Below are 15,834 nucleotides of genomic sequence, written 5' to 3' on the forward strand. Positions count from 1 at the left end.
AAGTCCTCCATTGGGCAAAGAAACCCGCGAATCTTGCTGTAGCTCAAACATAGTCAAATAATATGCTTACACAATCAGAAAGAAACTTGTTTGATGATGGCATAAATCAGGCGAGCTCGGTTAAGAGGTACATCACTGTGACGAGTAATGGGCCAGAAATTTTGCAGCACAATTCTGGCGAGGAACCTCTGTGGAGAATCAAACCAGCCAATGGGAACATTGTTCTTGCCTTCTTTATTCCAAACAAACATCTTTCGCTGATTAAAACATGCCATGAGCTCATCTCTGGAAGGTTGAGCAGCAGTTTTAGGGAATGGAATCCCAAGATCAGTAGAAATTGGAATGCTTGTAACTGAGCTGATAAGACTAGTGTCAATACGAATTTTGACACTACGCACTTTCGTCTCAAAACTTGGAGATTGCTCATGAAGGTTGGTGATAACCAGATTTTTGTAGAATTCCCACACAAGTCTGGGATAAATCTTCCCTCCATCATTTAACATGCTTGACCACTGATTCTCCTGAAATTTTTGGTAAATGAAATCAAAACGAGCTACTCTGATATCTAGCTTGAGAACTCCACGTTCAATGACAATGGTCATTTTGTTGAAGCGTTCTTGTGCAGCAGCAGCAATTTCATCTCTCTTTCTTTTATTAGACATGTTTGTAGATAGGACAATGAGAAATGCACCAAAAATAATACCAAAAGCAAATTAGATCCTGTTCGTCTAGAAAATTTTGGCATCATAACGGTTGTAATTTGAATGCTCAAAAATTTTACATAAGTAAAATAGCAGTACAATAATCTTAGATATATCAAAATCTAACCTCAGCAGGCAACTAATGGCCAATTATTAGCGTTGACAAGCCAGAGTCGACGATGATAACATGTTTTTTGAAAAAAAAAAACATTTTAGGTAAGTTGACGCTAATGGTCAATTATTAGTGGCAACGGGCCAGAGTTGACGCTGATAGCATTATATTTTTTTTTTTAAAAAAAAATTTAGTCCGTTATCGTCAACCTAAGTCGACCTGATAATTTCTATTAGCGTGGAATTTAATGATCGACTATTAGCGGTGACATTTTTGTTCTGTGTTCTATTTCCAGTAGCGTCGACTCCAAATATCATCAACGACGATGGCCATCATTAGCACCGATACAAAAGTCGACGCTAATAAAATAAACATTATCATTAGCATCCGAGTATTGGCGTTGGCATGTTGCCGCTAAAGACCAATAGCTTTGACTATTGGACTTTTAGTGGCAACATTTTGTCACCGCTAATATTGAGCGAATTTTTTCTAGTGAGTCATCGAGGAGAAGACTTGTGGTGTTTCAAGAGCAACAAAATCAGAGTTTTTGAATTTGCTAACAATTGGGAACATAATTTATTTCTTGTCCTCTTAAAGTTATGACGATTATTTTTGAAAATTGTAATTCATGTTTGACCAGTAGTTGTGTTCTTGATTTTTTCCCCGATGTGTGTGAGTTGCATTATCGGTTTCCAAACACGTATAACACTAAAATATGCAGAGAAACCTTTCAGTAGCAGAAATAAGAATGTCCATGAGCAAAGTTTCTTAGAGATCAGAGATCAACTTGATTAATGATGTGCTGATATCCTTTTGGAAGTACGCAGGGATATATTGCTAAAGGGAGCGTAGAAATTAATATAAAATAGAAAATAATATTATGTGAAAGAGAAAGAAAATGAGAGATTGAGGAAGCGTTGAGAGACGTATAAGCAACATCTTGTTTATTCATTATATTAAATATTATTACATAACTCTCTATTTATAGAGAAACAATGAGTAGTGAGCAAAAAACCCTAAACTTAAATAAAGTAAAGATCGATAAACCTAATTTAGAGAATATAAATAATATTTTAAGATAACGGGAATAAACACTACAAGAAAATCAAAACTAAATAAAAAATATTATTATAAAAAAATACACCAACATAATCTGAAATATATATTTTAACGAGAGTACCCATTATATATAAAAGATATGACAATATAGCATTTTAGGGTTCAAAACTTTTTGTACATCCTGATCGAGATCTTCATAGCATAGCCATTGGAAAACCTAGCTAATAAACCTAATTCATCCATCCCTTTTATAGTTTTATCCTCCTCTCATCTTTTTTGATAACGTATAGGTGTAGGTGTATAGCATGCATGACTACATGTGGCATCATTTTCCGTACACCAAAGCTTCAACTTTCATCACGTTGGGCCACTCAGGAATGCTTCAAAAGTCTTCAACTTTTTGATAACGTATAGGGAAAAGCATGCATGACTACATGTGGCATCATTTTCCATACACGAAAGCTTCAACTTTCGCCACGTTGGGCCACTCGGGTATGCTTCAACTTTTCACAGGTTTTGTGATTTTTGAGGCGGCTTTTTTATTTCTCAAAGTCGTTGAGTATTATTTCATCTTATCAAAAAGTTCAATAGTAAGTGATAATGACCCCCCTCTACTTTGTGAGAGGTGGTAGGATTATTTTCACTTAATTTTTAGTGTATTTTTTGTTTTGTTGTTTTATTTCAAAATATATATATATTATGTTGGTAATTTATTAGGATTTAGGTGTTGGTCAAAATTTAACAGAATTTACAAAAATATTCATACCTGAATATGAAAATTATATATATATATTAAAAAAAAACACGGCTATTTTAAGAATTTTGATATTAATGGAAAATTTGTTCAAAATGTAACGGAATTTACAAAAATACCCATGCATAAATATCTGAAAAAAAAAATAATTATTTTTTTTAAAAAAAAAAGAAAAAAGAAAAAAAAACACATGGGTATTTTAGGAATTTTGATATGATTTATCGGAAATTTCTAATGGAGAGTTGAAATTAAAAAAAAAAAAAAAAAAAAATGAAAGATAGATACTATAAATTGACATTTTTTAAAATTTACATACTTTTTTATAAAAGTATAAAAGATTAAAGTTTATAGATGAAGTCTTTCCTATGCTTAATTACTGGTAGTATTAATTGGAGCAAGTTGGGGCCAATTCCGAGGGTCTGTGGTCTGCCTAAGATTTTGGGGAGTCTTGCTTTTTTCTTCATATAAAATGATTATCATAAGGTGGCAAGTCATCTATCACATGATCTACCATGTCAAATTCCAGACTACCTGAAAGAAACTAAGCGATATTATTCTTGGCAAACTTCTCATCAAGATAAAATAGAAAGAAATTTTTAATATTTTTTTTAAGAAAAAAAAAATTTGTTAAAAATGAATTGATGCGATATAAAAAGTAAAATATTTTGAAGTTAATTTTTTGGGTTAAAAACACTTTTGGTCATTGAGTTTTGAAAACTTTATTTTTTAGTACCTGAGTTTCAATTCACATCACAGATGATACCTTCGTTTTGGGAAAAGATCAAATTAGAACTTCAGTCAAGTTTTCTGTCAAAAAACTAACGCCCCGCAAAGTGTCAACTCCTAGGAATTGACACGTGTTTTAGTATAAAAAACATAAAAAAATAAAAAAATCTATGATGCGAATTGAAATTCAGAGGTTGACACTGAGTTTTGATGGGTTTTGGTCCTTGCGGATGGCCGAATCACCCCCAAGGGCCAAAACACTTGACCTCTATTTTTTTTTTTTTTTTTTTTTTTTTTTTTTTTTTTTTAATACTAAAACAGGTGTTAACCCTTAGGGGTTGATACGTTGTGGGCCGTTAGTTTTTGGACAGAAAATTTGACTAAGGTACTAATTTGGTCTTATCCCAAAACGGAAATACAATATGTGATGCGAATAAAAATTCAAGTACTAAAAAACAAAGTTTTACAACACACTAAACAATTAAAACTATGATTGGGTATACATAGGGGTTTAATAACTTTTACAACAAACTAAATTTACCCTTCTAACTGTTATTCTTTTAGCAATTTTTCTAAATATTTCAATTTTTACAATGTCTTCTCCCAAATCTATCATTCATTGAGGTTGTGATATCCATTTTCTACAACTCAAAATAATAAAAATACATTTTATAAAATATTTTTTATTTTACGAAAAAAAAAGTCAATATTTTTATCTTGTCATTGTGAAAATCCATTTGTCTAGGATATGTTTTGTTTGTCTAGGAAAATTCATTATGGGATACTTAATAAAACAAAGGATGCCTCAAGAGGTATCTCAATCGGTTGGGAATCGCGCCTCATGAAACGGAGGTCATTAGTTTGAATTTTTCCTTCCTCCTCTTATGTGGACAACTAAAAAAAAAAGTAAATAAAAATAAAAAAAATAAACGAAAGATAGCAAATTTTTTATTAATTGGATTGTAAGAATTTTTTCGATGCCGTCTGTAAAAGTGTTAAGTAATTTTTGTTTTGAAACTTTGGGTCAAGTATTACATCATCATCAGAAGATTTTAAAGCGTTTACGTCGTCGGTCCTACTTCAATCGTCAGCGTTTACGTCGTCGGTCCAACCTCCACAATATTGTAAAAACATTGATATTTAATGATTCTTTTGAAGAAACGATAGATATGATATTTTAGAAAAAGGAAACATACGTACTTTAACGCATTTTCTGTGGATACGATCGAGTACATAAAACTGATTAGTATAAAAGAAGAAGTCTTCATCAAGAAAAATAATTTAGAATTGTGATAAATAACGGTCTAAAATCTTGACAGATGTCACTTTAAGTATAATATATAAAAACAAATCAACATATATTAGAGATCTGAATCAAATATGATTTTTTTTGGTATCATAATTTTAATAGGTTAAGTGTTATTAATTTTCAAATCAAATAAAGAAACAAATGAATTTAAATCAAATCATATTCATGAGGAATTTAGAGCAAACAACAAACTTAGTGCATCTAAAATTCTTATTTCTCAAGATATACTATATATAAAATTAAAAATTTAGATGAAAAAAAGTTGGTTACGAATGTTAAAAGATAAAAATCATTTGTGATAAATGTTAATTTGTATCCTATAAATCAAGAGATTTTGATGATTTGATTATCATAGATTAAGGGATTTGTTAACCTTAATCCAAAGGATATTATTGTGATGTCTTACATCTCCTGGGTATGAGAATGAAAATGTCCGTACTTATATGTATAAACACATCATTTTTGACACAACACATTTTAAAGCCGTGATAGCTATGAACCTAATATGGATAAATTTCACTCAACCCGATCCAAGGAGTCTCAGTAAATTCTAATTAGGACTCTACTCCAAGTTGAATTGAAGTAAGTAGTCATAATCCGATCAGTATGTAATCCTATCCCAAAGAGAATTGGGATAGGACTTTAATTAGTCCAAGTATAGTTTTCAATCATATAAGAAGAATGATCAGATCAGAAGTCTAATAAGATATCAGATTAGAAGTCTAATAAATGAAAAAAGTCAAATTAGAACTCTGACACCAATTCTAGATCAACAAGAAACAGGAATCCTAATTCAGGTTTGACTCTACCTATTTGCCTATAAATAAGCCCATACCCCAAGTATAAGCTAAAACTCAATTTTTTATGCACAGAGTATTATTTTCTCACAGAAGTTAATTTAATCGGAGAGGACCCCTGGAAGGGTCCTTTAGTTTTTGTTACCATACTGAAAACTATACCAATAGAACCTATTAGAATTCTGTTGTTAAGCGTATTTTTGTGAGAGGGAAGTTTGGTTTGGAGAGCCAATTGGGGGCTAAGCGATAGACCAAAACACCTTAATCTCTATATTTTTTTAGGGATTTGATTCTTGTACAACACCAATACAAAAATTGTACAACAATCCCTCACATGAGGGTGGGCCCCAGTATGTGGGACCCACCCTCATGTGAGGGATTGTTGTACAATTGTTATATTGGTGTTGTAAATCTAACATTTTCCATTTTTGTATGTTTGTTTCATCTCTTTATTTTATTATTAGTTTTTAAATTATTATTATTATTAAAAAAAAAACTTTCAGAAACAATCCGTACAATATTGCGCGGATTAGAATTTAGAAGGTAATTGAATTAGTCAGGGTAGGTGGGTACGTATTTGGTGATGTCTGTCGTCTGATCAGAATCGACTCTGTTGTTTGTTTCCTAATTGGCGTTATCTTCCATTAAATGTTCTCAATTCTGTGAAAACACTTGCCCATATATTAAATAATCCTTGCAATTCAACAATAATAAATTAAATAATAGATATCTCCTTAAACAAGTTAAATTCAATGACCAAATCGTTCATACCAATTTTATTTTTCTTATTTTTTTTTATTTTTGCGTTCATACCAAATTAAATAATAGATATGGGGTTGAAACTCCCTCTTTTCTTTTGAGTTCATTTTCTGACTCCAAATTCGACGTCTACTTAATAGAAAGAACTTTGTCATTTAAGAACAAATTGCCAAATTTATACGTTCATAATATTTGGAGAAAACTTCACTTATAACTCTTGATATTTTATTACTTTTTCAATTAAGTATTCAAAATTTAAAAAGTATCAATTTAAGGTATTTATCTTTCAATTTATTTTTAATTTCAACTATTCGTTAGAATTTTTTATTAAATCTTGTCTTAATTTTTTTAAGAAATTTTGAAAATTTTAAAATAATAATTACTTAATTACAAAATGACGAAAGATAAAGAAGGTTTCTCTAATATTTGTTGGAGTAAAAATTGTGGTGTCCTTTGTTTTTAGTCAATTTATTGTCAAAAAGTGGTTCATTAATTTCACATTAGTTGAAATACGTACCCAAAAAGCAAGCAAATGCAACGATCCGGTATTGTCAAAAAGTAATTTCACATTACTTTAATTTGTTCAACAAAGAGGCGTCACCATGGACGTACGCGCGCTGTTCAAATTGAACACGCCCGCCCGCCCGCCCCACTTTATGTGTAGAATGAAGTAGAAAGAAAAGAAGAATACACCTTATGATTAAAACATTGATAAAAAGAAGATTCATTCTCGGACACAACTTCTGATGTTCAAACTTGTTAGCTGAAATCAAATGGACTCTACGTCAAGTTAAGGGAAAAAATTAACATAAATTTAAATCAAACCACGTTTTCTATATTCATGTTACACACAATCAGAGACGATGGATGCTATATAAGGAAAGCCAAGTGCTGGACCCTCTCCCCCACAAACACAAAATGGAGAAGCTGGCAATCACCCATTTCTTGTTCTGCACTTTCTTTCTTCTTCTTGCTTTGAATTCATACATAGCAACATCTCAAGAAGTTGGTAAGCCTATATATATATATATATATATATATATATATATTTAGCTAGTTTTGATCATCAATGAAATGACGTTAACGTACGTTGTTTGTTAATGGTAGTGCAGATGATGAGAGAGAATTTGATTATGGTGAAAGAAGCAAGAAGGGACCAGCTCGATGGGGAGAGCTTCACCGGGAATGGAGCCTGTGTAAAAATGGATCAATGCAGTCTCCAATTGATTTGCTGGATGAGAGAGTTGAAGTTGTTTCCCATTTAAGGAGACTTCAGAGGAGTTACAGTCCCTCCAATGCCACTCTTACCAATAGGGGCCATGACATGATGGTAAGCAAAAGGAGAGATTGATCAGGATGATCAACACAAGTAAACCCAAGTTTTTTTTACACAAAACTTCACTTATATTGCCACCCCAGCATGATCTTTCATCACTTTAACAATCGTATCCTTAAAACCTAACTTCTTCTTCTTCTTTTTTCGAATTATTTGTGCAGCTGAAATGGGATGGCGGTGCAGGATATATTGAAATAAACGGAACTAAATATGTACTCAAACAGTGCCACTGGCACTCGCCTTCTGAACACACCATCAATGGCCAGAGGTTTGCTCTGGAGGCGCACATGCTTCATGAGAGCTCAGATGGAAAAATTTCTGTTATTGGAATCTTGTACAAGATTGGACGCCCTGATTCTTTCTTATCATCTGTAAGTAACACTACAAAAAAACACATCACTTTTCATTCTCTAGCTCTCTCGATCTCTCTGTGAATCTCTGATGGGTTTTGTGTTTCTGAATAGATGATGGATCATTTAGCAGCCATTACCGATACTAGAGAAGCAGTGACTGCCGCGGGTATTGTCAACCCAAAGAATATAAAGATAGGCAGTAGAAAGTATTATAGATATCTTGGCTCCCTTACAGTTCCCCCATGTACTGAAAATGTTGTGTGGACTATGGTCAAAAAGGTTTGCTTTCCTTTCAATTTCATAGACTTCAAATCTTCAATGTTACTATCCAAGTTCCACATTGTCAAGATTTTCCTGATTTGTGAAGTTTATAAGTCATGTGCATACCTGCATCGAATTTGATCATTCAATTAACTCATCAGGTGAGGACTGTTTCACAAGAACAAGTCAAGTTGCTTCGTGTAGCCGTTCATGATGTGAGTAGCTAGCTATTCCTATCTTTAAACATTTTCTATAAGATACATGCAAATGTGCCGGGTTTCAAATTTTTTAGGGGCAGAAATCAAATCTTTTTTAATTTTTTATTTATTTATTGTTGTTATTTTTCAGGATGCAGAAACTAACGCAAGACCATTACAACCAATAAACAGGCGCCCAGTGCTTCTTTATAGACCAAGTGAAAGCAAAGAGGATTGATTAAAATTCAATGATTTTACATTCTTTTAGAAGTGGCAGAAATATATATGTTGGTGGTTGAACCAATTATATATCTTCATCACCACATTTACTTGCTCCTTAATTAGGCCCTTGATTACCTTGTACTTTTCAGTCGTACTCTATGGTTCTCCCCTTTATAGTGAACATGTTGGGACATGGTGATGCTTTGATGTACGTAGGATACTGTGTCCTTGTGTATTCAGGTATTCATATATACTAAATAAATATATACTCATTTTTTTTTTAATTGTTAAGAAACACTTTGCACGTACGGTATTCCAAAGATTTAATCAGGCAGAAGCTCGGGATACTCCGATGATAAAAAAGAAAAAGAAAAGACTGATATATAAGTGAAGAGCATGGGAAAGCTGAAAGGTAGTTGCCAAAGGAGCTTGCCATCAACCCCTAACCCCTCATCGGATCAGATTAGAGAAGTTTTGAGGATCTAATTTCCATGAACAAGGGAAAAGCTTGAATAAAATTGATACAACGTAACTCTCGTAAAAAACATGTTTACATTAAGAACAGATGAATTGAGAGATAGCAAGCTACTAATTATAAATCATATGGTAATTACCTTTTAAAGAATAATTCGCCTTAATTTACTTCTCTTTAGCCGGAAAGCAATTGCCTCTAACCCAAAAAAGAAAAACTCTTCGAAGTTTCAAATCTCTACATTCACATTATTCTTTTTAAATTTCCCCTTCCCCCTAAGTTTGTTTCTCACTTCCCATACAACTTCTTGAAGCACTCTTTCCTCAGCTTTAGGTTGATTCTCATGTCTTAGATCATTCCTCTACTTAATAAGTAATACATTGTTGCACTCTAACTCCAAGGAGTGGTGTAAACTTGGAGCCGGTTCTCGGTTATTGGGTAATAACCGGGAACCGGCTTCGGGGTCCCCAGTTATTGAATTTCAATAACTGGCTCTGGAATCGGGTATCCCAGTTAACCTGGAATCCCGGTTAATCGGTTTTTATCTGTGTACCCGAGTGAAAACCGGTTATCCAAACAAGCTTTTATCCTATGGTTAGCTCTCCATAATAGGCTAACCACTGGGGACCGGTTGCTTGCTTGGGGTTTTAAAGGGGATGTTAATTGTGGTTTCTGCAAGGCTCGTATTGAGAGCTGAAACCACCTTTTCTTTTCTTGTGGTTTTAGCTCCCGAGTTTGGAAAACTTGTTCATAGCGATGTTGCTTGCTGAATTGTTATACAAGTTGGAGTGAAGTGATTGATGAAGAATGTAGAACTAGGAAGAGTAAGAGTTTGATGGGGACAATTTGTAGACTTATCTTGAGGTTTGCTGTGTATTGGATATGGTGAGCTCAAAATGAGTTAAAAGTTGATGGACAACCTCTCACTGAAGAGCAGGTTTTGAAGCAAGTTTTTTGGGCAGTTCGGTGTAGAGTTTCTGGAAATGGCAAATTCCCAAAAACTATGGAGGATGTTATTCTTTGTCACAAACGGAACATTGATACTTGTATTTTGAGTTAGTTGTTCCATTGTGGGCAGGGCTGTTGTTTTGGGTGTTTCTGGGTTAGTTTCATGAGTGTAGCATGGATATCCTAGAGGGTTTTTTTCTAGTTGTTCTGTTTTCTGTTGTTTAGGTTGTACACCTTTTGTTGTACAGTTGATTCTTTTTGTCAATATATAATTTTACTCATTCTTTCAAAAAAAGAAAAAAAGAAAAGGAAAGCGGAAGCGGAAGCGGAGAGAGGCGTATGAGCAACATTTTGTCTATTCATTATATTAAACATTATTACATAACTCTCTATTTATAGATAGACAATGAGTCGTGAGCAAGAAACTATAAACTTAAATAAGGTAAAGACCGATAAACCTAATTTATAGAATATAAATATTCTAACATAACGAGAATAAACACTACAAAGAAATCAAACCTAAATAAAAAAATATTATTATAAGAAAATACACCAGTACAATCTGAAATATATATTTTAACATGAGTTGCCATTATATATAAAAGATATGACAATATAGCATTTTAGGGTTCAAAACTTTTTATCCAGCCAGATCGAGATATTCATAGCATAGCCATTGGGAAACCTAGCTAATAAACTTAATTCATCCATCCCTTTTATGGTTTTATCCTCCTCTCATCTTTTTTGATAACGTATAGCTATAGGCATAGGCGTACAGCATGCATGACTACATTTGAGGCATCATTTTCCGTACACGAAAGCTTCAACTTTCGTCACGTTGGGCCACTCGTGCAGGAATGCTTCAAGTCTTCAACTTTTCACAAGTTTTGTGATTTGAATTGTATTTTTAAGGCGGCTTTTTTATTTCTCAAAGTAGTTGATCGAGTATTATTTCATCTTATCAAAAAGTTCAATCGTAAGTGATAAAGACTCCCTCTACTTTGTGAGAGGTGGTAGGATTCTTTTCACTTAATTTTTAGTGTATTTTTTGTTTTGTTTTTTTTTTTCTTTCAAAGTCTATATATATATATATATATATATATATATATATATATAATATTTTTAGGTTTCGGTAATTTACTAGAATTTAGGTGTTAGTCAAAATTTAACAAAATTTGTAAAAATATCCATACTTGAATCTATGAAAATATATATATTTTAAAAAAATAAACACGGGGTATTTTAAAAATTTTGATATGATTTAACGGAAAATTTGGTCAAAATGTAACGAAATTTACAAAAATACTCATACCTAAATATTTGAAAAAAAAAATTATATATTTTTTTAAAAAAAAAAAAAAAAAAAACACATGGGTATTTTAGGAATTTTGATAGGATTTAACGGAAAATTCTAACGGAAAGTTGAAATTAAAAAAAATTAAAAGATACATACTCTAAATTTACATGTTTCAAAGTTTGTATACATTTTTCAAAAATAGTAAAAAACCAGAAGTTATAAATGAAGTTTCTCCTATTCTAAATTATTGGTAATATTGGAGCAAGTTGGGGCGATTCCGAGGGTCTGTGGTCGATCTGCCTAAGTTTTTGGCGAGTCTTGCTATTTTCTTCATATAAATGATGATCATAAGGTGGCAACTGGCAAGTCATCTATCACATGCATCTTCCATGTCAAATTCAAGATCACCTGTAAGCGATATTATTCTTGTCAAACTTCTCATCAAGATAAAACGGAAAGAAATTTTAAATATTTTTTTAAGGAAAAAAAAATTGTTAAAAAGCAACTGATATGATATAAGAAATAAAAAAAAAAAAAATTGTTAAAAAAAAAATTGATGTGATATAAAAAATAAAATGTTTTGAAGTTAATTTTTTTAAGAAAAAATTAAAGTTCTGCCAAACAAGCCCATAACATTTCATTCATGTTGCTGAAACCGGCGTGTATGAACCATGCCAACTACGGCTCGTTTTTACATTAGGAAATTAAACAAATAAAAATATGATTGGTGATGAGTGCCAAATATTGTGTATTTGGATCCCTTGATTTGCACTAGTTAGGCCTTTAGCCTTGTTATTTTCTAATGTTTTGGTTAGTTTTTGTGTTTTCTGTTTCTGTAGGACAATAAGAGAGGAATGACAAATTTCATAAGGAAATAGCTGGAAATTCGGAGATCCTGAAAAGTCGATCGATCGAACTTAAAATTCGATCGATCGAAACTTTGCCCGAAGTCGATCGATCGAAATAAAAGTCGATTGATCGAAATTTCCCAGAAATTGCTTTTGCAGAGCGCGCCAGAACGCCCAATCAGAAGCCAAAAAGCAGTCCTCACTCTGATTTCCGCTGCAGAACACGCTGGTTTCGTGTTTGTGGTTGTCTCTAGCTGCAGAGGAACCCTAGAGGGGGGTAGAGGAGTCATTTCTTGCCCTAACTTTCTTCTATAAAAGCCATAGCCATCCCCTTGTTGAAAGAGTAATAGAGAGAGTAGGAGAGGAAAGAATAGAGCAGAAACTCTGTAGATAGGTTTAATTTCGTGCTTCTTGTAGTGTAATTCAGTAGTTTATTTTCAGATACTTTCTCTTTGTAGAGCTTTTCTTTCATTTCCATGGTTGTTCATCATTTTCTTGTGGTGTTCTTAGTCATGGAAGGCTAGTAACCTCAACTAGGGTTGAGGATGAAACCTTTCCATTGATGACACTCACAATCTTGCTGTACCACTTGCACATTTAATGATATATCATGTTAGTTGTTCAAGTTCCATTCATTTAAAGCTTTATCTTTTGCAATGAATGTAGTTAGTGGTGGATAGAGGACATTTTATGTGTTTCAACCGACTAATACATTGTTTTATTGGTTCGAATGATGATATCCATTGTGATGGAATGATACATTGGATGTTTTGATTTCAATCGGTACTCTTTGTGATTTGTCAATGAGTTGGATTCATTTAATGGTGGATTCCTTAACCTTAGTTCCTTTTAATTTGCATATTTCATTACATCTCTTTCCATTAGTCTTTTGTTCTTCAATCATTTCTCAAACCTTTGGAACTAGGTTAAAATGGGGTTAATCAAGCAAGACATTAATATTTGACCATTTCCCTGTAGATTCGACCTCGCACTTGCACACACTATATTGCAAACGATTCGTGCGCTTGCGAGTACTATTTAAAACACACATCAAGTTTTTGGCGCCGTTGCCGGGGAAATCGGTTCAAAAATTGGTTTTTGTTTGATTGATTTTGTTTTTCTACTAGTTAGATAGATTTTTGTTTCATTTTTACTGTTGTTTAGCTTCTGTTCTACATTCTAAGTCTTTTCTTTGTTTTTCCCGGATCTGTTCTGCAGCTTCTGCAACTTACTGGGTGCCCTGAAGAATCGATCGATCGAAAATAAATTCGATCGATCGACTTTCGATCGGTCGACTTAGAATCTGCACTATAAAAAGACGATCGATCGACAATATATTCGATCGATCGACTTTCGATCGATCGAAATATACTTCGATCGATCAACTTCCTGCACAGCAGCAGCTCGGAACTAGGTGAGTATCATTGTTCCAGTACTTTTTTTCAGTCCATTTTGTTCATTTTTTTTTTATAATTTGTTTCTGTTTAATAGTATTTTGTTGTTTGTTTAAATTTTCTTTTAGTTCACTATAACTTGGTTCAAATTCTGTTTAGTTTGTGTTTTATATTATCCTAGATTTGCGTTATTTTGTTCTAGCATAAAAAAAAAGGGGAGATAGATTTTCTGTTCTATTTCTATTTCTGTTTCTGGGCCCTGCAAAAATTTCGAATATTCGATCGATCGACCATTACATTCGATCGATCGACCTCAACTCAGAAGGCAGCTCCTGGATAAGATCAGTAGCAGAAAATTTTTACCAAAAAAAAAATTCTTTTTGGTCCCAACTTGTAAGTATTCTTATCTTTACTTTTACTGCTGTCTTAGTGTAAATTGTATGCATTTGTGTTAGTCTTTACAGTTTATCTTAGTTGTGTTATTTTTCTTTGATTAAAAAAAAAAAAAAAAAAAAAAAAAAAAGAAAGAAAAGAAAAAGGAAAATATTTTGCTAGTAAGGGTACTTAGCAATCTAAGGGCAACGACAAGGTGAATTCTGGCAAGGATTGGTCTTGGGATTTAAGTGTGTCCATTGTGACCCCCCTCACCTACCTGGGAATTAGCCTAGATTGTACTTTGGAGAACTTTGTTCCCTATTAGCAAATTGTTTTCTTTATTTTTGTTTGATTGTTTTCTTTAGGATTAAACATTTGTGTATGTTTGGTGTATGCTTGGTAGAAGATCATTGAACTTAGACTTGACATCTTTAGATCCCGAAATTGAAAGAACTCTTAGGAGAAATCTTAGAAATTCTGTTGAGATGGGAGATAACATGCATGCAAATGAAAATGAGAGGAATCGGGGAGAAAATGTGGATCATACTAGGACACTTAGGGATTTGTTTGCACCCGTTGCAACAAATTCTCCTTCATGTATCGTGTTACCCCCAACCAATGCCACTCATTTTGACCTCAAGCCTCATGTCATTCAACTCCTACCCGCATTCCATGGCTTAGACCTCGAAAATCCTTATAGCCATGTGAAGAAATTCAAGGACATCTGTGCCACCTTCAAATTTCAAAATTTTTCTGAAGAGTCTGTGCATCTTAGGCTATTTCCTTTCTCACTCCATGATAGGGCCAAAGCATGGTTGGATTCAAACATGCCTGGTTCCATCACTTCTTGGGAGAACTTGCTCAACAAGTTCTACAACAAATTCTTCCCCATGTCCAAAGTCAATGAGTGTAGGAAGGAGATAAGCTCATTTACTCAAGAAGAAGATGAGAAATTTTCTGAGAGTTGGGAGAGATTTCAAGATATGCTGATCAAGTGCCCTCCACATGGATACGAGAAATGGAGACTGGTGCAATTTTTCTATCAAGGATTAACTCAATCCAATCGTAGCATGATCGAGTCGATGAACGGAGGTGCATTTCTGAGTTTGACGAGAGAGGAAGCGTATAGGACCTTAGATCAGTTATCCGACAATTCCCAACAGTGGGATTTTTCAAGCTGTCGAGATAAAGTTGCTCGCATTCAGAAGAAGGGAGGCATCTATGAGGTTAAAGAGGATATAGAATTAAAAATGAAGATAGATGCCCTTACCAAAAAGGTCGAAGCCCTAGTTGTTAGCAAATCCATGAATGCTGCCAACCCATTCCATGTTGACTGCTGTTCCATCTGTGCTAGTCCCTTGCACTTAGCACAGACTTGCCCATCATTGCCAACTTTTGTCGAATCACCAATGGAGCAAGTGAACACTTTCAACGATTATCGAAAGCAAGCCAATGGACCGTTCTCCGAATCGTACAATCCAGGGTGGCGGAACCACCCTAACTTTTCTTGGAAGCAGAACCAGCCTATGGCTCAAGGGGGAGCTCCTCACCAATCTCATACTCAATACCCCCCTGGATTTCATCAGCCGGTTCACCATCAAAGCCGTCCAGCCCAGCCAGCACCATCATACCAAAACCCTACTCAAGCCCCTGCCTCTTCTTCACAATCTTCGTTGGAAGACACTCTTAAGGCCTTCATCCAGATTACCGGCCAATCCATCAATGATGTGAAGAATGCTACCATGGTGAACACTCAAGCTATTGCCAAGATGGAGACCCAGATCGGGCAAATTGCTAGTCACTTGGGGGAGAGAGAAAAGGGAAAGCTCCCTAGTCAGCCTGTGCCGAATTCGAAGTTGCAATTCCACGAGGGAGGATCATCAAATGCAGTGCATGGGCAGGAGCATGTGCAAG

General features: G+C 33.9%; 1 protein-coding gene across 1 annotated transcript; it reads left to right on the forward strand.

The window, feature by feature from the left end:
* The first annotated feature begins 6,962 nt into the window (after positions 1 to 6,962).
* LOC133877781 (alpha carbonic anhydrase 7-like) lies at positions 6,963 to 8,839 on the forward strand. Its single transcript, XM_062316191.1, has 6 exons — positions 6,963 to 7,226; positions 7,330 to 7,547; positions 7,715 to 7,924; positions 8,018 to 8,185; positions 8,329 to 8,382; positions 8,516 to 8,839. Exons 1-6 carry the CDS (start codon positions 7,085 to 7,087, stop codon positions 8,600 to 8,602), a joined length of 879 nt encoding a protein of 292 aa, XP_062172175.1. The 5' UTR covers positions 6,963 to 7,084; the 3' UTR covers positions 8,603 to 8,839.
* The last annotated feature ends 6,995 nt before the right edge of the window (positions 8,840 to 15,834 follow it).

Source organism: Alnus glutinosa, chromosome 9, assembly GCF_958979055.1.
Source record: "Alnus glutinosa chromosome 9, dhAlnGlut1.1, whole genome shotgun sequence".
NCBI classification, from domain to species: domain Eukaryota; kingdom Viridiplantae; phylum Streptophyta; class Magnoliopsida; order Fagales; family Betulaceae; genus Alnus; species Alnus glutinosa.